The sequence below is a fragment of the Pipistrellus kuhlii genome, unplaced genomic scaffold (assembly GCF_014108245.1).
Source record: "Pipistrellus kuhlii isolate mPipKuh1 unplaced genomic scaffold, mPipKuh1.p scaffold_m20_p_8, whole genome shotgun sequence".
Taxonomy (NCBI): domain Eukaryota; kingdom Metazoa; phylum Chordata; class Mammalia; order Chiroptera; family Vespertilionidae; genus Pipistrellus; species Pipistrellus kuhlii.
In genome coordinates, this window is record NW_023425584.1 from 58,894,562 (window position 1) to 58,922,346 (window position 27,785).

Below are 27,785 nucleotides of genomic sequence, written 5' to 3' on the forward strand. Positions count from 1 at the left end.
ATGGATGCCTACAACAGGCCAGGAGGGGGTTTAGTGAGGGACAACCAAATGACTGAACAAGTAGGGCTGTTGGGGATGACCAGGCCAACAGGGGTGGGGGCAATTAGGGCACCCAGGCCAGCAGAGGAGGGCAGTTGGGGGTGAGCAGGCTGGCAGGAGGGTCAGTAAGGGGTGAGCAGGCAGGCAGGTGAACAATTAGGAGCCAGTGGTCCAGGATTGTGAGGAGGATGTTCGACTGCAGGTTTAGGCCCGATCCCTGGGCCTAAACCAGTAGTTGGACATCTCCCAAGGGTCCCGAATTGGAGACATTGCAGGCTGGGCTGAGGAGAACCCCTCCCCCCCAATGAATTTCATGCACCGAGTATCTAATATATATATATATATATATATATATATATATATATATATATATATATATATATATATAATCTAATATATATAATCACTTCTGAAAATGAGTGACTATCATTTCAGTCACAAAAGAACTAGAATCAGAATCAAATTAGATGTATTGTTTGCTACTTTACCCATCTACATGGCTCCTGAGAACGCTGCCCATTTTAAAATGCATGCCCTTCTGAAACCAGTTTGGCTCAGTGGATAGAGTGTTGGTGTGTGGAATGAAGGGTCCCAGGTTCGATTCCAATCAAGGGCACATACATTGGTTGTGGGCACATCCCCCTTAGAGGGTGTGCAGGAGGCAGCTGGTTGATGTCTCTCTCTCATCGATGTTTCTCACTCTCTCTAGAGCCTCTCCCTTCCTCTATGTAAAAAAATCAATAAAATATATTTTAAAAAATAAAATAAAATGCATGTCCTGCTGCTACTAGTCACCCTCAGAGCACTGCTTCCTGCTGCCACCGAAGGGAGCAGCCCTATAGTCCATCATTGCCTGCAGTTTGTGGATTCACGTTTGCTACTACTTTTTTGTTCATGATGTCTCAAATCTAGTTAGAAGTTTTCTACTTAGTGAAGTGGGGATGATAAAGCCACCTTCATTGTACTGAAAGATAGTTCTTGTGAGTGTCTAATAGTTTCTAGCCCACAACTGGTGCTTCAAAATTGATAACTGACTGCTTTTGTCATTTGCACTTAAAAAACTATGATGGTAAATAAGTCTTTGTGGAAATATGGGAGTGTAATTGAATGATCTCTTCTGTTGTATAAACATTTCTTAATACCAAATCTTTAAAATTTCTCCAGAAAAGGTAACAGTATTTTTAATGAATGTAAAGAATTCTCAGTTGTTCTAAATTACAAATATTAGATGCATTTTTTCCCCAGAAAATATTTGAATACTTTTATAGAATTGCACTTAAAGTATATGAAATATTGGCATCCTTTTATGTAAAAATCATGCTATATCAATTAGATTATTTTATATATCTAATCTATATGTTTATATATGTGTGTTCATGATATAAATGATTCACTATATAAATTATTATGTATATTGTATATACAGTACAATATATATTTCAATTTATTCTAAAATTCAAGATAGTCTTTCAGATGCAATTCTTGTTTAATGCCTTATTGCTAAATTGGTTAGTGTTTTATTTTCATGTTATTTTACCAAAATGGCCCTGTAGGTCATCTGGTCATGGAGTAAGGAACTCCTTGTTTGTTTTACTTAAAATGGATGTTATTTTAGGAGAAATAGTTCTTACCCATGGTTTCATATATAAAATGGTACATACATTGTTTCTGTGGGCTGGACAAATACTCCACAATTGTATTCTATTGTGTGAAAACTATGAGGCTATATTTGAATATATAATTTTCTGGTTTGAGTTTCCATACCCTACACCCGATTCTCAAAACTTTCTCAAGCCATTGGTTTAAAACAATAATAAAAAAATATAGCTTTTGCTTTTAAATACTTGGTTCAGAAGTTTAACATATTTGAGGAATTCCGAAGCCTCATTTTATAACTGGAGCAATTATAAAGGGACAGAAGATTATAGACTTTATTTAGCAAGTTATGTCAAAATGTGTTTTTGTTTCAAAACTTCCTACATTATTACATTCTTCTGTTCAGGTCATCCTACTGGCAGTGCTCTTTATCATATTAGCTAGCTACTGTGTTATTCCACCGTCCATAACACTTTTAAGTTGTAAACGTTACCTTTTATTATTCTTATTTGGCACATAAACATTAAGGCATAATGCTAACTAAAATAAGTTTGCAAACTCCACCCAGGTAGTGCCCATTGGCAATTGATTTCTTTTTTCTTATTAGTGTTATATTGAAATTGTGTTATTTGAGGACCTGTTGTACTTGACTTTTAATTTCTAGAAGATCATGGTGAAGTAACTTCAAACATGAATTTAAAATAATTTAATTTCATAGAAACATATTTGATGATATGGCAATAGGTAGCTGATATCATTGCATCTAGTGTGGGGGATTTTGGTCAATTCTTTTCAGAAAGCAACAATAGACCAGGAGGCAACCCATATGTCATCCTTTTTATCTACTAAGTTTTCTTTGTGATATATTTGCTGGTGAAATATGTGCTTTATTATGTCTAGCATGGGTAATATATTATATTATACTTTGGGGGATACAACAGTAAAAAGCAAACAGTGAGACAAAACAGAAACCTAGGCAGAATGCATGATCTTTTAGAGTTTGCTAATTAAGTTACACACAGGTATTTTAAAGACTAAACAATCAAGTAAATAAATGACTACATACGTGAGACTTGCATTCATTGTGGAGAATAAACCATTTCTACTTCCAGTACAGTTTTATTTTTCATATCAGTTAGCCCTAATTATTGAGTGCATTTGAACATATCTCATTTTCTTTTAATTATATGGAATTTATCATTTGTGAGGAGTACCTTATTCTGGAAGAATATTTACAACCAGAAATGGTATTAATGTCAACTCCATTGATCCAAGCAGTGAAATGGAGCCAGACTCCTTCAAATCAGTAGTAATTGGAAAAAAATGTTTTCTGCTTCAATGGTAGTATTAGAAACAATTTACAAGTAGCCCATTAAAAAACAGTTAAACAGAAAAAAGTTATTAGGATTGTTGCTGTTATTTTAACCTATCTTGAAATAAAGTATGCTAAATATAATAGATATTACCAAATTGTTCTACTCAGTGGACTAAATTAAATAAGGATGCTAACAGGAACATATCCACTTAATAATTAATCACAAATATCTAACTGGGGTCATATGATGTAGTGGAAAGAGAATAGGATTTAGAAGCAAAATATCTGATTGAAGATAAACATTGACATTTGTTATTAGGGTAATCATATGTCCAAATTTTCTGGGGGCAGTAATGATTTATATCTTTTTTCCTGGCATAATAATACCACCCTCTTTCATTCTTATAAGTTTACAAGAGGCCCGGTGCAGGAATTTGTGCATGGGTGGGGTCTGGCTGGTCCACCCTGATGGACTGGGCCGGTGGGGGGAGGGGCTGCAGGTGGTTGGCTGGCCAGCCCCACCCCCAATCAGGGTGTTGGTGGCCAGGCTGGTTGGGGTTGGGGGAAAGCTGATCAGGGCCTGGATTAGGCTGGTTGGCTGCCACAGTGCATGTCATAGCCACCAGTCGTTTCTGTTGTTCTGGTCATTCTGATTGCTGGGCTTTGATAGATAGATAGATAGATAGATAGATAGATAGATAGATAGATAGATAGATATTGGTTTGAACAAGACATTTTATGGTCAACTCACTATAATAGCCAACTCACAATGATAAAGTTTGCATAATACTTTTGGTTTTGAATATTGTTTTGATAACATGAAAATTTCTAGAAGAATCATAGAGAGGTATATAAATAGTAGTGCATTCATTTGTCAAGGTGATTAATGTGACTGAATAAAACAGGGTAGTTTATTTTAGCTAGTTCTTATTGAACAAATTACAATTATTCTTAGTGAAGTAATTGTATACCCTATTTGTTCTGTTGAAATCAAGTCATTGACCATGACTACCAGGAATATTGGAACCTAGATTTTATTTGTGATAAGAATAAGAGTTAGATACCATTTAGTTAAAATTTCAATGCATTTCCTAAATTGAGTGAGAATAATGGAACCAATTATTTCATGATCATCAACATTCAATTCACTTTTGGATATTCTTAACCTTTGCTTTTTTTTATAATTTTTAAGAGACACTTATATGTCCTGTTAGCTTTGGAAAATCATAATAATTCTATTATTTTAATAAACCATTGCTAGTAGTCACACATTTTAATGTTTATTCCTTTGAATTTGATCTTAAGTGTACAGTTTCTCAAAGGAAAACAATTTCGTGCAACACCACTCCTGAATCAGATTTTATTTCAGTTGATCTACTTCATCTCTGGATTGGCTTTCCCTTAGCCTATTGGGTCTCTTCTTGGGTAGCCGTTAGAGGACTTGTATTTGAAATAAAATTAAACAAAATTAGTTTTTATCAATAGCAAATGAATTCCCAACAAAGCCAATGACTCTTTATCATAAGAAAAAGAAATGAATTCTTCCTAAATCTGAGATGCCATTAACTGAACACCAGGACGACTATAAAACCTTGGCAAGTGAATATCAGCTCACCATATGAAACTTTTAAAAATATAGATTGTGGGACAGATGTTTGGGAATAGTAATTACCACTTTATGGGGTTGTTAAAAACATTAACTAGACAATGTGTATGAAAGCATGTAGATACTAAATTTTTAGTAGATACTAAAAATATCTCTGTTGAAATCTGGGAAGAATGAAGAGCCAAGGGAATATATCCTACAAAATAATGCTCTTTCTTTTATTTTTTTCTATGCCAGCCAAGACCCTCTCCCTTAAAAATTGGTATTAATGACCATGAATTAAAGTTTATTTGATTCAGATTATCACTTTTAAAAGCTTTATGTGTCTTTTGAATCATTCAAATTTTTTTTTACTTCCAAAATTTGAAATTGAAGATTCTGAACCACCTAGATTAGGATTTGAGGTCACCAAAAGACTCAATTTTACTATCTCCATCTACTGGCAGGGAGGAACTATACCCAAGCATCTGGACTGGCATAGAAAAGAGGAGAAAGAACATTTAAAAGGTAAGCAAAACATATATTTTTATTTACTCTGAATTTTTAAACTTTCCTTATCATACACTCTAATGTAATTGCACATAAAGAAGGTTGATATGAACCATATTGCAGAATGAAATTTGTTTAGGTGGTATAATAGTCTTATCTGATTCTTCAGTATGGACAAGTGCAGCCTCGAATGCCTTCGATTTACAATGGAGGGTCTTTTCTATCCTTGTACCTTTAAATTTCTATTCAGTTGATCTAGTACTTCAATGCTATTTTCATTTTCTTAATAATCTTAGAACTGTAATTACTGAAATATCTCTAGTCTTATTCCTGTATTCTCTGATATGTTAAGACAATTTTCCTTGGCATATTATTTTGACAATTATGGTGTAAAAAGAGTATAATTATTTTTCTTAAAGTGTAATTTATTATTCTGGTATTTTCTAGCCTTTGTGTTCATACTTCATTTGTAAGTATTTTCTTTTGGCATATAGTAATGAGTAAAAGTTCTTTGTTAATTAATGAGAAAAGTCTTAATACATATTTATAACAGGGTTTATTTTTATTTTTATATTTTGCTTCCCACCATAAATCTCTTATTTTGGTTGACTTTTTATCAAGAATATAACATTGCAAGCAAATTTTGAAGAATGATAACTGCTATAAAATAAATAACTGGAAGGCTGTGGTAGGGTACAGAAATCACTATAAATTTAATCACATTATTTAAATTATTAGCTGTTTTAAGGCTTATGGAATGTCTATTTTTGTTTTAAAAGCCCTACTTCAACTTCATGGGAAGAGTATTAGCCATTTCTCAGGATCATTAGTATTATTACACTTAACCACAATTAAGTTTCCCCGTTTTCTCCTGCTCCTTCTCACCCCTGGGCCATTTATTTCTTTGTTCTATTTGGCGGGGGCGGGGGGGCGACGACAGTATTCTATTTATTTCAGAAGGTACATGGGTGGATTTATGGGGAACATAGATGGAGAGTTCTCAACATCAAAAATGGATTTTATGGCGAAACCATTTTGGCTCAGTGGATAGAAAGGTCCCAAGTTTGATTCCGGTCAAGGGAAAGTACATTGGTTGTGGGCACATCCCCAGTAGGGGGTGTGCAGGAGGTAGCTGATCGATGTTTCTCTCTCATCTCTCCTCTCTGTAAAAAATCAATAAAATATAAAAAATAATGGATTTTATGAGCAAGAAGTTTCAAGGAAATGCTCTGTTCCAGCACGTCTATTCATTTGAGGGAAGTCACAAATGCAGCTGGTCCTTTTGCTGGCTGGGGGATTACACTCACATAAACTGCAAATACCTGTGGCTCCTGACAGTGTCCAGTCTGACAAACATATCCTCAAAGTCTTCATTGAGATCAGAGATAGAGAAGTAGGTATTTTTTTTTAATAACTTTGAAGAAACTAGTGATAATGATATATGAGACAATAATCTCTCCTCACAAAGGAAACTTCTGGTGGGCTTTGTGAAGTTCAATTCAGTCCCTATTTTGAATAAAAGTGTGTATCTTCTTAAATCTGTCACATCTATGCTTTAGCTTCTCTTTTTAGACCTTTTTTAAAGCTAGTTTTTGCTTAAGAATTTTGCTAATGGGTATATCCAAACCAACTCCAGAATAAAGTATACATAACATCTTCATGTTGGTGCTTACTCTTTTGTAATAGACCAACTAGATGGTAAAATAATATAAGTTGAGATGAAATAGCTTGGCATGATTATTTTCATTTCCATTATTAAAAATATATATTTTTGAGAAATAAAATTTAAGCAACCCATTTTTCCATTAACATTGTGTGTGTTTTTTTGTTTTTTTTTTAGTACTTTATGGCTGTCATTTCTATTAAAAGCATTATGTCTGTATTTTATTTATATTTTAACATCATGTTAAGATTGACAGGAGTTACTGAGGGCAGTTTGGGGAGGGAAGGTGATGTTTGCCAGCAGGGTAGAATGGTTAGAACATTTCTGAGTATATTTATATTTAATCCGGCTTTTAAGGGAGATCACGTCCGAGGATAATTGCGCTTCATTTGGTTCTGATATCATTGTATGGATTTACTACTGAAACCAAAGATTTTACTACAAATAAGACTTATAAATCTCAGATATTGCTTATGGAAATGCAAATACCTTATCACTTACTTACAATATTTAATAACATTTAAAACATAAGTAGGAGGATATAACTTGTATAGGTGTGACCAAAGGGATTATTTTTTGTATATTTGTGTATTATTCATAAGAAATTCATAGGCTTATTATACATAAATTCACCTTTGAACATAAAATGTTAAATGCAAGTAGGAAGCAGAAAAGTCATTTTTCAGCACTTATGATTACTGAATATATTAAGACTGAAATATATTCCTATTTTATCGTATCTTAGGAATTATTTATTTTGGTTATTTCAAAGGTTAACCTAAAATAAGAAAATTTCAATCTTAGTTTAAATATTCATTGAAGGCATACTAGTGGTCTTATTGTACTTTTCTCTGAAATGTAGGTTTGTATTGATTACCTGAATTTTAAACACTTTTTAATTAGAATATCACTACTATATCTAGACATTATGTGCTCACAACGAAATAGGTAGCTACTTTCCATATTTGAAATTGCTGGTAAATTCCAACCTGAGTGTTGCAAGTTATATGTGCTGTGCAGATAAAAAATTGCCAGATGTTGTCGCTAAAACAGATGAGGTTCTGTACTGAACATACCTTCTATTAAACAAGCTTATTTGTTTCTTAAAGTTAATATACTATTAATTTACTTAATGACATTAGCCAGTTTTTGTCGTAATATTTCATACAAATGTATTTTTCTATTTATATTTTGTATAAATTTTCTACATTGAATAACAGTTTAATGTAATAAGAGCTGAATAAATTTTGAAAAATTGAATCAATAGTGTATCTTTGATTTTTTATATTTTTTTTGTAATGTGAATTTACTCCTAATTTATTTTACATTCTGGTTTTTGTCTCTTTGTGGTACTTATAGTAATTTAATACAGAATAAAAAATAATAGCATTGCCTAAACATACTTTACTATAGTGGTGTGTGTAACTATGTGTATGTACAATTATATTCATTATTAATTGATGTGTAATAAGGGCTTTATGATTCTGTGTTTATAAAGTTGGCTATTTATCCTGTGGCATAATCCGTGAGAAGATTATTGCCAGTCAGTCTTCCACTTACAATGTGATATCCCATTTTGTAAAATAAATTTAGGTTATTTTTTTTGCCATTGCCTTAAGGCTAAAACACCATGAAGTTAAATATTTACCATTTCTGTATCTCATGCCTCAATATAAGAAGAACTTGATAATCTTATTTCTGTATTCTCTTATGATGCCAATTCTGATATTTTAGAGCCTGATAAAGGAGCACTAACAATAATCACACCAAGATAACAGGTCTAAATCAAGACCATCTCTGCTAAGCCCAATAATGTGCACTATATAAATGGTTTTGGTGGTATGTACAAAAACTCAACACTAATTGTCTTAAATATAGTAAAAGTGTTTTATTTAGTAATGTACCTGAGAAGCCCAGAGATGGAATGAATTTATTATGCTATTTGATCTGGGAGGTAGCATATTTTTTTCTATATTACCATGTATCTGCCTACTTCTGTATCAGACTGGATTATATTATGATGGCTTAATGACTATAGTAGTTCTGGATCTTACTTCTGCATCTTAAATGTCCTAATTCCCAAGTATTAGGAGGGATGGGGAAGCCATTGAATTCCCTCCATTTGGCCAATTAGAGTCATCCAGGCAGTGAGAGAAATGGACTTACATTGAGCTTCTAGGCATACTCCTGTGGAGGGTCAGTGTTGCCATTTTTCATTCAGAGGCTATTTCACATTGATAATGAGGGGTGCTGAGAAAATACTCCCTATGCTAACTTACTCTCATTAGCAGATTTTTCTGGAACTTCCTGAATACAGGCCCCCTTTCTTCCCATAGCTCACCGAGAGGAGGCTAATGGTTGAATTCTTATACTTCTTAGTGGGGGGGAAAAAAAAAATCAAACTTTTTTTTTTTTAAAGTTAGGATCAGGGTAAAGGAAATGGCAACTTTTTTACTTTTATAAAGTTGTCCTTTTTTTCTCCTTCATTAATCAACCTGTAGAAGGAAATCAGAAATGTAAAATCACTGCCTCAAAACCCCTGCTTTTTGTTTAATCAATTTGATCTTGATGAAACTGGAATCCTTATACATATGACCAATATTGCATAGCAATCTGCTATTTGCTGATTTCAGAAAAGCTTCATACCTGATAATAAATTTTTTCTCTCATTGTATTTAAATTAGGATGTGGTGGACAAAGTTTCTCTTTCATGTTCAGACTGACTTATAGTTATTAAGATGCTTAATTTATTCAGTTGTTATTTTATTGAACTTTAAAATAGGTAATGATTACTTCTAATTTATAAAAAATGACATCAACTATCTTGCCTAAAGTAACTAATTTTATCATCAATTGATCTATTTTTATAGTTAAGATAAAATAATGACTATAATTGTAGCTTTCTCAAATATCGATACATCAAAATTATATAACATTTATTTTTAAAAAACTAAGCAAGCATATAAAGAAAATGGCAAATCTCAATAGTGAGTACTCTACTATCTGTAGTTTCCAGCTGAAAAATACATGTAGATTTTAATAGATGAATTTTGAGTAAAAAAATCAAATAAAAATTTGGGGACTTTAATTGATGAGGTGTATAAATTATAAAATCTCTTTAATTTTATATGAACCGTCTCTGGAAATTTAGCTATTAAAGATGAAATTTTAAAATGACACATAATATGGATTTTGGCTATTTCTGGGATATCAAATTTGTTTCTATTGATATGTAGGAAGTAGAGATGTGTGCTGGGAACAGTGCTAGATACTGGTTGTGAACTTTAATAAAAATAGTTTTGTCATCTGGAAATTTATAGTGGAGTAGGAAAGAAAGATCAACCCATATATTATGACCAAGAGTTGAGACTCCTTTCTTTTTGCCGAGTTTTTAGTATTACAGCTTTTTCTTTTGACAATCAACTTATAACATTAGAATAGAGAAGAAAATGGATGATTTATCTTTCTTTATAAATTATTTATTATCCAGAAACACCTTTTTTGTGTTATCTTTATTATGCATTTTCATTTATTATAATTTTCATTGTTTATGATCCTTTTATTTCTACTCTCTTTTGGCTTCAAAGGGACTAACAGATTGGCAAATATTAGGAAATTATTTTAATTGTAATGCTAAGCTTATTGAATACATATGAATATACAATGATTCTATGTAGTTGAATTACATGTGCATATACATAATCAACTATTTTATTGTATTTGCTTTATTAACTTGCCTTTATTCTTTTTTTCCTATTTTTGTTTCATTTTAGTTTTTGATACTTATACCTTAAGGGGTTATACAGGATAATATGAAATGATCTATACTTAGAATTTAAAAAATTTAGTTTTTGTGAACATTTTTATTTTCCATGCTAAATTTATCTATGATGATTAATTCATTAATGTTTAGAAAACATTGAATGGAGTATCTTGGAAATATTGTAATGATTTGACTACATGCAGTAGTTTTATTTTATTGGTGTTTCTTTGTGCAGACTGTTATTGACTATAGGAAAGAAGTTATTTAATAAAATAGTTACAAAATATGACCTATCTCATTCCTAAAATACCAGTAAGTTATATCTTTGGGAAAATGATATTTTTAAATAGTAGGGCTATAAATGCAGATTCTTAATTTGGTAGAACTTACCCTTTGTTGCTTTCTCCCCCGCCCCCCATTTTTATTATAAAGGTAGTAGTTGAGATTTATATAAATCATATGTGTTTGTTGGCAAACCTCACTGCACTTTGAGATGAATTTTAAGGAACAGCAATTTAAATTAGGAAATTTACAATGCTTAGTACAAATAAGGCTTAGCCTTTTAGTCTATGAATTATGTTTATAGTTTATCAGAATTGTGAGTTATAAAGAAAAGAAAAAAATGGTTAACATTTAAGTATATACTTTTTATCTATGAGCTTTTTTGCTTGGAGATATAAAAATAGATTCAAATCTTTTATAAGTTTTCAAGATTATATATGAAAGAGTAAACATTTCTGTATTTGTAAATAGTACCTTGAGATATAAAGCATTTGCTTTGAGACAAAATGGGGTAAATGTTAATAAATCTGATTGAAAAAAATTAACTTATTAGAAATATTAGTTATACAAACAGAAAAATCCTTGATATAAGCTACTGCTATGTATAGATTGTTGGAAGAAAATTTAAGGAGTAGGAAAATATCTCATTTTCATTTAAAATTTTAAAATATATTAATTTAGAGAGATAGGAAAAAAGAGAGAGAGAGAGAGGGAGAGAGAGAAAGAGTGAGAGAGAGAGAGAGAGAGAGAGAGAGAGAGAGAGAGAGAGAGGTTTGTTGTTTGACTTATTCATGCATTTATTGATTGATTCTTATATGTGCCATAACCAGGGTTCAAACTCTCAACCTTGCCATTTCAGGACAACACTCTAAGTGACCTAGCTATTAGGCCAGGGCTCATTTTTAAAAGAAAGATTTGAAAACAATTCATTAATTTAATTTTAATAGTAAATTATCATTATTTTCTATAGGGAAGGTATTATCTAACTTGATAGATCTTTTGTCTTCTTAGGAGATATGCTGGTGCTAAATTATGTGCATAAGAGGCATTATTGATCATTTCATATATGTTAATATAGCCAACAGCAATATCAAAAATTAGCATCCAATTTAAAAGAGAATATATTTCTATTTAGGTTACTTACTGCTGAGGACAAGGTTAGGCACACATTTAGGTACTTAAAACATATTTTACTAATATGATGATCTTCCCCATAATGTGTACATACTGGGTATTGTCAAGAACATTATATATGTCTTTACCGTGTCTCCCTATTTCTAGGTTAGAAATTAAAAAAAAAATACTTACCAAACTGATTGTTAAAACAGCTGTTTATGAGGATGAAAACACTGTTTAAGAATCATTCATAAACTTGTTAAAATTATTTTGGGTGCTTTAACAATCAAAAAAGTTATTCTTTAACCTTAATAACATCACCCTTCTAATACATGACTCTTGACATCGTCTTTTAAATTCAAGGAGTTTCTTAGAGCAGTATTCTTAAATTGCATTTTACCAGAGTTCAATCATGTATTTTGACTAACATAATGCTAAGTGAAAAGTTGTGGCAGTTAGTGTACGTGCTAGTACTCTGATTGTCATTGAAGACTGGAGGAAAAAAGGAATAACTTGCCATCTGAACAGCTTTGTGCCCCATAGAAAATGTATAACTTGCCATCTGATCAGCTTTATGCCCAATAGAAGATGTATTCATTTCTAATAATATGTAAGAAATTATCATAAATTTAGCCATTTAAAACTCACTTTATTTCGTCTTAGCTCTATGGATCAGCAGTCTGGGCATCCTGTGACTAGGTTCTTGCTCAGAGTTGCAGGAGGCTAAAATGAAGGTGTCAGCCAGACCTGATTCTTTCTGGGGGCTGGGGAGGAGTCTACTTCCGAGTTTCTCCAGGTTCCTGAGGTGTTAGGACTAAGGTCCCATTTCCCTGCTAGTGGTCAGCCTTAGACTGTGTTCTGCTTTTGAAGGTTTCCCACAACCCTTGGCGTGTCACCTCCTCCATGTTCATTGCCAGTAATAAATAATCAACCTGCTGTTGAATTTCTCTTACCCTTTGAATTTCTCTGAATTCATGGTGGGCCCAGCTTATTTTAAGGGTTCACCCTATTAGGTTAGGCTCGGGCAGATAATTTACATTTTGATGAACTCAAGGTTAGCATGATTAGGGAGAGTTCCTTCATAATTTGTATTTTTAAAACTAGTTATATGCCGAAACCGGTTTGGCTCAATGGATAGAGCATCGACTTGGGGACTGAAGGGTCCCGGGTTCGATTCCGGTCAAGAGCATGTACCTTGGTTGTGGGCATATCCCCAGTAGAGGATGTTCAGGAGGCAGCTGATTGATGACTCTCTCTCATCAATGTTTCTAACTCTCTATCTCTCTCCCTTCCTCTCTGTACAAAAATCAATAAAATATATTAAAAAAACAACAAAAAACTAGTTATATCACGTTTATTGGTGTTGTTCTAATATGACTCATATTTGATAAGTTCTTGGAGATTAGGGTTTTAATTTTATTGCAATTTTAGGAATCCAAAAGCATTGGTTGTTTGAAATTGTGGTAATTACATTAAAATGACTAATTTGCTTTGTTCTTTGAAGTATACCTATACACAAGTTTTTACTCAATACCATTAAAAATAATCTTTTTTTGTTTTTTTCTGGTTAAATTCTGAAAAGAGGAGTACTTAATTTATATTGTATGAAGCATATCCAACACAAGTTTGGGTAAAATGTGGATGATTAAAAAAACATTTATTTTGAAATCGGTAATTTTTAAAATCTCTGTTCTCAATGTAAATCTATGCCTATGTTTTTGTTTTAGGAGTACAAGCTCCCCAGCATGAGAGAATTATTACTGTGTCTGCTAATGGAAGTATTCACAGCCCAAAGTTTCCTCACACTTATCCAAGAAATATGGTCTTGGTATGGAGATTAGTAGCAGCAGAAGAAAATGTATGGATACAACTTACATTTGATGAAAGATTTGGGCTTGAAGAACCAGAAGATGACATATGCAAGTAAGTTATCATACTTGAAATTCCAACAGATTGTAACAACAGTTATAGTCTTTCAAGTTGCTTTATTTTGATGATGTGATTTTAAATGGCGTCTTTTGTTCTGTTATGTTTTCCTGGAGATCTGAGAAATTTAAAGCCTTATTTAAGCTATGTTTCATTTAAAATTAGAAGACACATACATACAAATACATGGTCAGTAGATTTTATTTTACTTATGAACATAATTTGAGAAAATTTCAGGCAAAAACTACATATAGAGTAAAACTGTCAAATAAGGAATTGAGAATAAAAAGCCAAGTGAAGGACTACAGTTGTGCCTGAAAAGTTGTTACCATTAATGCTGAAAATTTTACATTGGAGCTTCCTGATAGTCAAACAAGAAAATAAAGAACAAGTCATTAAAAGTAAATGCAGTCTGTGGGTACAGATTTCCCATCATACCTAGTATTCATAAGTATACATATGGATGCATTCCTACACATAGGACCAAGAAGTTTTAATATTTCATCACAAAAATTATGGATCTGAAAGCAGAATTAGAAATTTAGGGTAACCTTATGGTTTGGCCCATAGAAACTTATCATAATTCTCCTAGATGCATTCATGAACCAAAGTCAGCTGGAGTATTTCACCCATGCAAAAGACCACCTACTGTATATCATACAAATATTACTCTTTAAATCCTATGTGAATACACTTGTCAAGGTTGGGTGGTCTTATTAAAGATTTTTCACTTCAGTGGCATTTGTATATCATAAAAATATTTTACTTGAACTTTCTTGCAGGGTTCTTTATTTTTTCTTTGATATACAAGTTAAAAGAAAATTTTCATTTTATGATATATTACAGATAAAAATTTCAATGCAGATGAAATAAACTTTGTACTTGCTGTCATCACAATTTGTATCTTTAACATTTACATGGTTAGATTTTTTTTCACATTTCTGCATTCTGCAACATTGCATGTCATATTATTTTTTCTTACAACTATAATCTTAGACTTTGAGAATAGAAGCTGTCCTGGCTACCTAAAGAGTTATGAGGAAGTGTCTTCCCTATATGTCATTCATATTTTATACATACACCAATGCTAAAATCCATTTTCCTACCACCCATCTGAGTTTTTCGCCATGCTATAAGCCATACCACTTGTATTCTTTGCATAGATAGGATGACTTAATATCGTCAAAAGTTGTAAAAAGTTTAAGATATTATACCATTCCAAAGTAGCCAGTTAGCCTACCACAAGTTCATGGATGCCAATACAAGATAAGAGCCTCTTGGGCCAGAGACAAAAGACTCTGTTACAATAGTAGCAGTAGCCAGAGTACTGGCACTTTCTTGTGCCTCTTCCTCTAATTCCAGTTCCAACAGGTCAATGCCAAGAGAGCTACATGATACCTGCATGGGAGAGGGATTATTATATATGTGTATATGTATATAACGTATGTTAATAATACAATATACGGTAATAAAAGACTAATATGCAAATTGACTGCACAAGATGGCTGCACCATGTGGTCAAAGATGGCCACTCCCTTGTGGACACAAGATGGCTGCCACAAGTTGGCCAGCAGAGGAGGGCAGTTGGGAGGGACCATACCAGCAGGGGAAGACAGTTGAGGGCCTGCAGGGGAGGGCAATTAGGGGCGACCAAGCCAGAAGGAGAGGGTAGTTAGGGATGACCAAGAGAGCAGGAGAGGGCAGTTAGGAACAATTGGGTCCTCAGGGGACCAGTTAGGCGTCGATCAGGCTGGCAGGCAGAAGTTAGGGGCAATCAGGCAGGCAGGCCGGCAGGCAGGCAGGCAAGTAGTTGAGAGCCAGCAGTCCTGGATTGTGAGAGGGATGTCCTACTGTTCATTTAGGCCCAATCCCTCAAGGGGTCCCAGATTCATGCACAGGAGGGGGGGGGGTGTCCCTCAGCCCAGCCTGCACCCTCTCCAATCTCTAGTTAAATAATAATAATTGAACTATCATTCTGCATGTCTAACTCAGACAGTATGAGACTCAACTTAAAAATGTGACTTTTTCAATAATAGTTCTGAAGTCCCTTATGTTTTTTTTTCCTGATTACCCCTCTTATCCCTTCATTTCTAATCAATGTCTTTAGCTTTTTTCACTTCATGTCTTGATTTTCTCTATAATTTTATGCATATATTTCCATATATACTGTCCTATAAATAGTAAATTATTTTTTGCCTGTTTTGAAAAATATATTAATGGGATAATTTTGAGTGTTTACTTTGGTTATTTGCTATGCATTTCAAAACAAGCAAAACAAAACAATATGATATTTTTTAAAGCTAGCTCATGTCAATGCAGATAGGTTAGATAATTTGTTTATCTTAATAAATAGTCTGTTTCTAATGGCTACCTAGGACTGCATATTAACTTAAATATCTAAAACCAATAAAAGTTTACTTCCTTCCCAAAATATAAAATTACCTGAGAATATTTTAACTACTATGAATGCTAACTCCCCAGATATCACCACACTATATTGATAGGACAGAGCTGAGTTTATTGCTTACCTTGGTGACAGAGAAGACCATGATAACAGCTTTAATAGACTCTGGGGAGGAAAAGCAAAGCCCAAATGGACCTTGCAATATGGACTCTTGGTTAAGATGGGTAAGGATCAGGATTAAATAGTTTACAATTGGTGGAAAAAAAGAAGGGTATTTCAAGGAAGAGTTTTATCAATGTTAATACTTTCAATTGAAGAAGTTAACGGTTCCTTTGGGAAGTTCATGTAATAAAGAGTAAAGTTAATTGCCTGGGCAATAATGATGACAATAAAATAGTAATGTCATGTAATTGCAAAGAGAACACCGGTGGGTGTTTTTGTCCTATCGTCCAAGCTGGTTAACTATAGTTAACCCCACTTCTCAATAGTATGCATATAATAATTATTATGGGTTTTAGTTTTGTATTTTTTAACTTCACAAACAAGACATTGTTTTTATTATTTCATGTAATCTATAAGTGATCAAAAATTACTAGTTTTCCTTAAAATAAAATAAAAACATTTTGAACATTTTCATCTTTTCCTGCAGTTTATAATAGAATTAATGTGGCATTAATATTTGCTCACTTATTTACTTTTACATTCAACAAGCACTTCTTGAGCATGAGCACTGTGGTAGGTAATAGGATGACAGTAGTGAATAGGAAATGGCTCAGATCCTTATGTAGCTTAGTCTGGGTAAGGCATCAGACAGATAAGTAAACAGTCAAACAAAACAAAATGCCACCAGTCCCAAGATATGGTAAATATGGAGAACAGTTATTACTGTAACTGATTATAGTTAGATAGCTTTGTTGACCATTTTCTAGCTCATACCATAACTGTGTATCTTACTGGTAGCAGTGTCTAAATAATTGTTATGAATTTATCATGGAGAATTGTGTGAGGATGAATGTACCCTGCCAAGCAGATCTGAAAAATTCAAATATTCACTGTCCTTGGTTTGCTCTAGTAGATATAGCTCTCAAGGATAATATAGGTTTCTTACATCAATTTTACATTGCCAGTATAGGCTGTGGGTGATAAAACTATAAGGAAATAATTGTATTTTGACAACAACATAAAGTATTCCTTAGCCGCATGACCAATTGAAATAAAGACAATATTGTTTACTTAGCTAATAATGACCTTGGAAATTGCCAGTTTCAATATTTTTGATATCAGAAATATTTCTAGCCCTAGGAGGTGTTGCTCAGTGGATAGGGCATTGACCTGAGGACCAAAGGGTCTTGGGTTTGAGTCCATTCAAGGGCATGTATCTTGGTTGTAGGCTCCTTCCCAGCCTGGGCCCTGGTAAGGGCTCCTGCAGGAGGCAACCAATTGATGTTTTTCTCTCACATCGATATTTCTCTCATCTTTCCCTCTCTATTTCCATCTCTCTAAAAAATCAATGGAAAACTATCCTCAGGTGAAGATTAATTAAAAATTAATATTTCTGTTAGACAACCCAAAGAATAACTTAGAATGATAAATGGTCATTACATTATAGAGGTGAGGATTAGTCTGGATTTCTATGAGCTTTGAGAAAATCAGATGATACAGACCTATATTACATCATGTCTACAAGTCTAGGCATATTACAATTCTGCTACAGCTGTGCCTTAACAAAATATTTTCCTAATAAATTGTGGCATAAATTTAAAAATAGTGAGATTTATACCAGAAAGTGTAACTGTAAGACTCTCAGTTTCAGGTGACCACAAATAATTAGCCAATGACTGTAACAATCTTGAAAAGAAAATATTTGGATTATGTTACTAAAAATTTCAGGATTAGTCTTTATCCAGATTCTGATCAATGCCATTCTGTCACTTTTGCTCCACTGCTATAGACTTGCTTTCCTGTGGTTGACTCAATTCTCAGTCAGTCTGTCTTCACCTACCGGAAGGGAAAGGCCCAGAAGTACCAAGATTTTAACACTTACAATTTTTGAAGGAGGCAGGGACTCTTCATGTAAAAGTTCTTGGAAGAGTTATGATTGGTCTGTTGTTGTTTTTTAAAGATATTTTTATTGATTTAAGAGAGGAAAGGAGAGGGAGAGAGAGATAGAAACATCACCGATGAGAGAGAATCATTGATTGGCTGCCTCCTGCACATGCCTGCTTCTGGGGATCAAGCCCGACCTGGACGTGTGCCCTTGACTGGAATTGAACCTAAGACCCTTCAGTCCCCAGACCGATGCTCTATCCACTGAACCAAACCAGCCAGGGCTGATTGGTCTGTTTTGAACTCAGTATCCATCCCTGGACAGTTACCATAGAGGGGGATAGGGTCGTGTGTTACTGTGTTTTTCAAGATTTGTGTCTTGTGCCCATCCCTAAGGCAAGTAATGAACTGTGATTGGTGGAGACATTGTCTCTGAAAGCAGAATTTTTTTTTTATTTTTTATTTTTTTTTTACCCATTGGTAAGAGGAAGAAGTGGAGGTGGTATAAAAATAACAATCTCCACTCTCAGTGATAAGGACCAAAAGAAGCTGACGGTCAGCTTTCAAATTCACACTTCCTGTTTATGCTACCTGCACTTCTGGCGACAGAATAAAGTTTTCTTTACAGTGAAGATTTTTGCCAGTGCCCTTTTCAGCAGCTCTTGACTATAGTTTGCTTAATGGCATAATTTATAGTTTTGTTATCCTTTGACCTCTGTAGCAATTACTTTTGTAATGTAAAAATCAAAAACAAAAAACAAAACAAAAAAACATTCCCAAGAGGGCTGAAAATGAAGGGTGGGGACGTGACCAAGTCTGAGATCAAGGGACTCTGCCCTTGGCTAATGAGATGTTTTGGTTTTATGTTTTGAAATGTTCAAAATCAACATTCCAAGTAGAGAAAGAATGTATCCTGTAACTCCTAAAACTAATGCCTGGTTCACACAGTGTCTGTCTCTTATGGAGTCTTTACCTTTTATCTTGCATTTTATTTTCGTCTCTTCTACCCCCAATATTGTCCTCTCTTCCCTGCCTTCCCTTTCCCACCTTCCCTGTTTGTTTATTGCCCAGAGATCACTTTCCTACAATGATTCAAAAAAGAGTTTTCTAGTTTTCACTCTTTGAGGACCTGGGGAATACTGTGATGCCATTCTTGTGCCATGCTTTTACTTTCAGTGGCTACCTTGCTATCACTGGGTAATGATGATGAGATCTCTTCTTTGAATTGTGCAATTGGCACAGTGGCTGAAATAAGGGCAAATTCCAAGACCAAAGAAATACTCGTATTAACTAGTTAGCTAGTTATCTATTTATACTCTTTTATTAAAAAAAAAATGAAAAACCACACAAGCGTAATAGAGTACTAATCAATAATAAAGGACTTATAAATATATACATCCAAATACATAAAAACCCTGGATCCGTCACATCCACAACAACTGCGGGGCTTGACCAATCAGAAGCTGCAGGCACAGTGACCCAGCACTGACTGCTGAGGGGGCTGCAAATCAGGCCCAGAGAGAAGCCTGAAGGGAGAAGAAGGGTCTGACCTGTAGCCTTTGTGGCAGCTTTTGATCAGCACTTGCCTCTCTATTTAGCTCTGGGTCTGGTCAGCAGCTCTGCCTTTCTGATCATTAATAGGCCAAGAAACAGTGGCATAGAAACTAACCAATCAGAACCAAATTGGCCAGGAGAGGAGGCTGTTAGGGGTGATCAGTTAGGGTACATCAGGCCAGCAGGAAAGGGCAGTTGGGGATGATTGGGCTGTCAGGGGAGCAGTTAGGTATTGATTAGGCCAACAGGGGAGCAGTTAGGGGGTGATCAGGCTGGCAAGTAAAAGCAGTTAGGGGAAATCAGGCAGGCAGGCAGGCGAATGGTTAGAAGCCAGCAGTCCTGGATTGTGAGAGGAATGTCCAACTGCCGGCACTTGGACATCAAGCAGTTGGACATCCCCTAAGGGGTCCCAGATTGGAAAGGGTGCAGGCTGGGCTGAGGGACACCTCCCTCCCAGTGCACAAAATTCATGCACTGGGCCTCTAGTTTTAGATATTGTGACATTTCTACAATAGTCTCTTTTTTTCTCAACTTCTTCAAGGATTTATGCTGCTATCTCCAACATTATGTTAATAATATTTTGCTCTAGAGGCATTCAAGTAATACATTTTTTTTTCATTCACCTGGTGCCAAATCTTGGAGAGTTAGACTCTGTTCAAATCTCATTTTATGGAACAACTTACCTTAGAAAATAGTAAATATTTATTATTACTATTTTCAATCCTCACCCAAGGAAATTTTTTTTTTTCCATTGAGTTTTAGAGATAATGGAGGGGAGAGGGTGAGAAACACCAATGTGAGAGAGACATCTGTTGTTTGTCTCCCGAGTCCTCCCATCCAGAGCTGAGTGCCTACAACTGAGGTATGTGCCTTTGTCTGGAATTGAACCCAGTACCCTTCAGTCCACAGGCTAATGCTCTAATCCACTGAGCCAAACTGGTTAGAGCAGAAATTGATCTTTAAATAGGCTACCTCTACTGGCATTTATAGTACAGGCAAGTGCTGACTTAGGATTTCTTTCTAAGTGATTCATGAAATTGTTTCTAATTATTATTTGATTTCTCCTCTAATGGTTTTACCAGTGACTCAAAAATATATAAATTTTGCAAAAGGTTTATTGTTCTGCTATGTAATTAACAAAGTTTAAATTAATATATTTAATAAAACCCTTCCAAATTAAATGATTTTATTGCATCTGATTCACATGTGAAAGAAGAGAATGGCAGTTAAGGACCACTTTGCCTGCTTCCTTGGTGATATTGTTCATATTTATCTCTGCTTTCAGCAGAAGGAAAGACCTGAATAGTATCTCCTATTCCATATTTACTGTAGGTAAAGTAGCAGAACTATGAGTCCCAATAGACTGATTGTGTGAAAGTAGAAGCAACTGTTATCATTCAGTAAAATTTTCAGAAAACAAGTGAATAATAAAGGATTTTGCTACTGGTATATATTATAGTAGTAGACGATCTCATAGGAATCAAGAGGAATGTTCTCTTATTGAATTAACATATTTAAAGAGAAACGCTACAAAAAGGACCTCACTTCAACTTAATATTTCATTGAGACAAATCAAGAGAATCTTATCTTAATTTATCACAGTGCTTATCTAAGGCAATGGGTTAGGGTGGCTATGACTTGCCGCAGGTAACTTGAAACTGAATGTCGGTTATGATGGATGCTTATATAAGCCAGTCCCTGGCTTCAGAATTATTGGGGAGACCTCTGTGTATTCATAGATATTCCTCTGCTTTTCATAAGTTTGCATTACTCCACTTTGCTTTCATGAAACTTAGTACCATTTTTTTGCTAACTGAAAGAAAGCTGAAGAGGATAGTGCTGCGCATCTGTTTCGCAGCGAGTGTTGTAGAGGCAGCAGGCAAACCAAGCAGTTGTGGCAAACTTCCAAGCTCTTTCCCTGGAAACTACATCATCAGCACCCCAGCATCAAGCCACCATCACTTTGAACTGTGCCTGTCAGCATTTGTGCTCTATCTCGACACGTTTTGTGTGTGGGTTAGCAAGATGAGTCCGAAGATATCCAAAAAGCTTAAGAAACTTCTGAAGGGTGTTATGCTAATTAAGATTTTTTCATTGTGGTGAACAAGATAAAGACATTGTATCATATTGAATTTTGAGTCTGGAAACACTCCTACCCTGTTTCTCCGAAAATAAGACAGTGTCATATTAATTTTTTCTCCCAAAGTTGTGCTAGGTCTTATTTTCAGAGGATGTCTTATTTTGGGGGAAACACGGGTAGATTTGCCATATCAATTAATGGCAATTGCTTCTTTCCTTTATGCAGTTTCATCATACATAAGAACATAAGAACACTCTCCTTTCGGATAGTGAGGGGAACCAGTGCTAATTTGGGAAATGAGAATTTCCTATTATGCAGATATCATACCAATCCTTTAGCTTTTTTTTGGTAAGATGAATTGGCAACTTACTTAAATGAGGGAGTTTAATTTACCAGAAAGAACACTGGCTTGCTTGGAATGTCCAACATGTTTCAGATTCACTTCTGTCATTTACCGCTCTATGGCTTTGATATAATCACGTAGCCTGCTTTATCCTTCTATGCTTAAAGTACAGTTTAAAATATAATCTTGGGTTCCACATGAAGATTTAAGTCTCTTCTAGCACTTAATTATTTCCCTAGAATATTCAAAAATATGGATACTCTGACATTTGTCTTACTTTCATTCAAAAATGTAATCTATAATAATAAAAGCATAATGTGCTAATGAGACTGGACAGGCAAATGACCTTCTGGATGTCATTCCAGACATCCTTCTGGATGAAGTTGCAGTGGTAGAAGCTGAAACAGAGGCAGTTAGGGGCGATCAGGCAGGCAAGGATCAGTTAGAGGAGATCAGGCAGGCAGGCAGAGGGGTTAGGGGTGATCAGGCAGGCAGTTGAGTGGTTAGGGGAGGATCAGGCAGGCAGGCAAGCAGTTAGGGGCAATCAGGCAGCCAGGCAAGTGGTTAGAGGCAATCAAGAAGGCAGGCACAGGCTGTTAGGGGTGATCAGGCAGGCTGGTAGAGGAGTTAGGGATGACCAGGCAGGCAGGAGAGTGGTTAAGGGCAATGAGGCACACAGGTAGGTAAAGGGTTAAGAGCCAGTGGTTCCAGATTGCAAGAGGGATGTCTGACTGCCAGTTTAGGTCTGATCCCAAGGGGTTCTGGATTTTGAGAGGGTGCAGGCCAGGCTGAGGGACCCTCTCCCTGGCCCCATTCATGAATTTCATGCACCAGGCCTCTAGTAGTTTTATAAAAGTTATTTGTAAATATTACACTTTAAGATACTATACCTTTCTGTTTTTATGAAAAAAAATCACTTCATCTTTCTTAAACTATTGATTTATACATGATACCTAGAATTAAAATCCATTTTTTACTTGACACTAGTTTTAAATGGTAAATTCTTAAAATTTTTATAAACTCCATATTGTACTTAGTTTACTAAAAGTAGCTCTCTGGAAATGCCACTACTATAACATAGTCCCATTCATTCTCTCATCATCCCACACTTATTCGGAGGCAGTAATGTAACCTTACCTGTGTCTTACCTAGCTAGCCCCTTTCGTTTCCATTTTTGAGCTTTAAGAATGTTCTCCCTTTAAATTAAGGTTAATATGACAAAAATGTTGGCACTTGGACATCCATCAGATGCTCAGCTGTTTCTTTTGCCATTTTCAAGCTCTTCACTGTATGACTCAAGACCATGAAGAATTCCTAAATTTAATGGAACCAAGATTTTTTTGATTCAGTATGCTTCCATACTTATGAAATTTGACATACAATTCATTTTAAAATTTAATTGCCCAATGACTTTTTCCCACCAAAAAGTTATTCCTCATACCTGTTTCAGCACTTGAAAAATGTCTGAGTACATTTTCAAATCTCAAGTACACTATGTTCCCATCTGCCTGGAGACAGACTGTTTTCCCATATGGCAGCTGATTTAACCCCCTACTCCTTTCTCCACAGAAACCCCATGCGGTAACTTAAAAACACCATCTCCTTCTTGACCTTTCTATCTGCAGCTCTCCGTCTTAGCCCCTCAGTTTGAACAAGCAAGCTAGTTCATGACATCAAAATATTTGTGTAAATGGAACCAGTCATAATTTATTGCTTCTAAAATTATTTCACGGGATTGTGGTAGGCACTGTTTTTGCTGAGGCATTGAGGTTAAACTCGCTGGAAATGAGGCTTGCACTATTTATTATCCTAGGGTGTTTTGAGGGGGGGAAAATCTCTCTGATCAGTTTACCTCCTATTTATCTAGGTTAAGAACTTCCAAATGAGTGACTGCTAATAGTAAGACATCATGCTGCAAATTGTGACACTCTTCTTTTGAGCTTAGTAAAATTAAGTTACTTGTTAATATAGCTCAACAATTTTATTATGAATAATTTCTTAGAAGGTAAAAAAGGAAGCTTTGGGATCTATTCAGAATTTTCCAGGTAGCATAAAAAGAAAGGGAAAAAAAGGAAAAGAGAAGGGAAGAAAGAAAAAGAAAGGGAGGGAGAAAGAAAGAAAGAAAGAAAGAAAGAAAGAAAGAAAGAAAGAAAGAAAGAAAGAAAGAAAGAAAGGAGGAAGGAAGGAAGGAAGGAGGAAGAAGGAAGAAGAAGGAAAGGAAAAAAAAGAAGAAGAAAGAAAAAGAAAGAAAGAAAAAAGAAGAGAAAGGAAAGAAAGAAAGAAGAAAGAAAGAAAGAAAGAAACGGAAGAAAAGCAGAAAGGAAAAAGAAGAGAGAAAAGAGAGAAAGAAAAGAAGGAAGGAAGGAAGAAGATAAAGAAAGAGAGAAATAGAGAAAGAGAGATAAGAGAAAGACGAGAATCAGAAGGAAGAAGACAAGGGCCAACCTGTGTAGCTCAGTAGTCAGGGTTTGATTCTGGTCAGAGCATATGCCCTGGTTGCAGGCTCAATCCCCAGTAGGGGGCATGTAGAATCGAACAATGATTCTCATCATTGATGTTTCTATCTCTCTCCCCCTTTCCCTTTGAAATCAATCAATCATATATATATATATATATATATATATATATATATATATATATATATATGGAAAGGTTGGGGAAGAAGATGACTTTTGTAGGTTACAGGCTTGCAGACTGCATTCCTTTTCTGATGCTCCAAGGTTGAGGACCCAAGCAGATAGGTGCCATGTAATAAAGTTTACCATTTACTGAGCACCTCTTCTTTGCCAAACCCTGAGCTAATTAGTTACCCACATAAACTCCGATCTTCCAACAACCTTTCACAGTAGGTTGTTGGAAGATCGGAGTTTATGTGGGTATTATCCCTATTTCACAAAGGAGGATAAAGGCTAAAAGAGGATATAAATTTGTTCAAATATACAGAGTTGTAAAGGGTAGGGATGGTATCCACACCTTTGCTCTAAGGTTTAGTATTATACAAAAATAGAATTCTCACTATCTCTATTAGCTGTTAGATTATTTGCTGGGCAAGATAAAACATCTTTTCTGTTCACCCTAAAACTAAATAAAAATAACATCTTGTAAAAGAGTTTAGATCATTAAGAAAGTCATGATCACTTGAATAATTGACTTTGTATTTGATGATTTTGATAATAAAGTAGCCATAGGTTTACAATACATAATTCCATCCCCAAACTGTTTGCTAATAATAGGAATTTGTGGTCATCAAATCTTTTATAATTGGTACAGAGTTCAAGTTTAATTATGCTCTTGTTTACTGGGCTGTGATTAGGGGAGGTGAATTGATGCTCCTGTAATGAGAGATTTAACATGTGCTTATTGAACACCCAGCCAGGTTAATGAGGCCTGAGCAATTGAGCAGAAATGTTAATATAACCCTAGCCCTCAGCGAACATCTAAACTACTTTTGCTGGAATGAAACAAGATAATTTAAAATGAAATGCTAAACTGTGAAGAATAGAATGAATTTGCAAAGTATAGACATCCATCGGAACAGACATGTACAGGCTGGTAGGAGGTCACCAGCAGGATGGCTGCCAAGATACATCAACCATTAATATTTACCTTCATGAGTTCACCACTGGAATGCAGCCTGTAGCTGAGATAACTCAAAATCTGATATGAATGGCACATTGAACAGTGATTGGTTTCTCAAAAACAGGCTTATATGAACCCAAGTCTCAAATACCAACCTGTAACCAAGAATTAGATGTATTAAATTTATATGAAAAAATAGAACGTCCAAGCTTCTGACTTGACAAAGAATAAGTAAAATTACTATTGATGGTTTTGTGTATGACATGAGTGTCCTTGTATGTTCTATGAAAGTGGCATGATAAAATAGGCCTGTTTTTAAAGCAAAAAGTCTCACCGTGGTGTAGAGAAACGGTGTGTGGAGGGGAGAGGAGAAAGTATGGAGAGAGTCTTTAGGGGAGACTATTGGACTAATCTGGATGGATTTCTGTCCTAAGAGAAGAAATAAACAAAAATATTTTGAGATAAACAAAGATAGATGAACTAACAATTTGTGAGATGGGCTGTGTGTGAGAAGTAAAGGGATGAACCTCAGAATCCTTCATAATTCATTAATCTACTGTTTAAGAAAGTAGGTGGGAAGAATTAGAAAACAAAACAAAACAAACAGACAAAAAAAAAACCCTCATCTTCAGTCCTGCTTGCTTCTTTCCTTGGAAAAGGTTAGTTAAAGAGAATGATTGGTAATAAAAATAAGTGTTGAGTTTACTAGAAAATATGTCATGAAAATTACTTTTCTAACCTTTATTTAGTTCAGTGACCACCAATGAGAAAGAAGTATGTGTCCTAGGCTGAGTTTCCTAGTCAGAGGAGACAGATTAGGAAAAGAACAGTAAGATATCTAAGACGTAGAATTAAAACACAGCAAGTTGCATAACAAGTATTAAGCAGTTTGCCAAGTATACAGAGCAAAATCAAAGTGCTCACCATATTAATGGCCTGTATGTGAAAATATGAAGGATGATAACATTATAAAGAATTTTCAAAAAACAGTGTCTGATTTATTAATTTGAATGAAGTCTAGTGTCTTTAAAAAAAAATTGCATTTTTAAAGACAATTAGTCATGCTTGCTTGAGAATAGCCAGAAGTAGGCGGCGGGAGGTGGGGGGGGGGGGTGGTCAAGAGTATAGATAGTACTTATTTATTAATATTTCAATACCACATGTATAGTCATGACTATTTGGTGGCGTGCTCTGTCTCTCTATATTTGGATATATGTGGGCATGTTAGCATATGATGTATGTGTAAGCTCACTCAACCAACCTCTATCCCTCACACAACACTCATTTAGTCCATGCTATGTATGCACTAATTATCATGCTAAATTTGGGGACTAAAAAGATTATTAGATGGGCTCCTGGCCTCCAGAAAATATTGACTTGCAAAGGGACCGGCACTTAAAACATAAAATTCAAAATTATACTGGGTGTGGTGTGGACCATGCTGTGGAATGCTGCAGCCTTTGGCTGTGGGACTCACAGGCAGCTTCTCAGAGGAGGTCAGATTTAGCTCAAATCTGAAGAATAAGTGAACGTGTGCCAAGAGGAGTGTTGGAAGTCATATGATTGATAGTGAGAAGCTTAAATCAATCAACAATTTCAATATTGAGCACGGGATCCTCTAAAACAAAGGATTCCATGCTCAATATTTTAAAAAGTTGCCATTAGGCAATTTCTAAGTATATCCAACAAAATGTACCGCCGTTATGTGCTTGGAACCCATTAGTCATAACTTGGTGATATAAAGTACGTTCTTGACCTATGACAGTGATATTACTGCTGGAGTTGCTGTACTAAAACAAATGTGATCATATTTGCCATCTGGTGAGATAGGCAGTCTCGCCCAGGTTGAGGTTCACAAATAACTAGAGCCCCAAGAACCCACAATTACTCAGTTGCCCAAAGGCTCCCAAGGAGAATGGAAATTGTCTGTGTTTCATCAGATCCCTGAACTGATGCTTGGGGTGAGGGTACAAGGAGAAGGCCC

General features: G+C 35.0%; 1 protein-coding gene across 3 annotated transcripts in view; it reads left to right on the forward strand.

The window, feature by feature from the left end:
- PDGFC (platelet derived growth factor C) overlaps positions 1-27,785 on the forward strand; it is a 171,772-nt gene that overhangs the window by 78,019 nt on the left and 65,968 nt on the right. For all 3 annotated transcript variants that reach the window (XM_045576256.1, XM_036423746.2, XM_045576257.1), the window contains one exon: positions 13,597-13,792. In XM_045576256.1, coding sequence (XP_045432212.1) covers positions 13,597-13,792 — 196 coding nt within the window. The remainder of the gene's footprint in view (positions 1-13,596; positions 13,793-27,785) is intronic.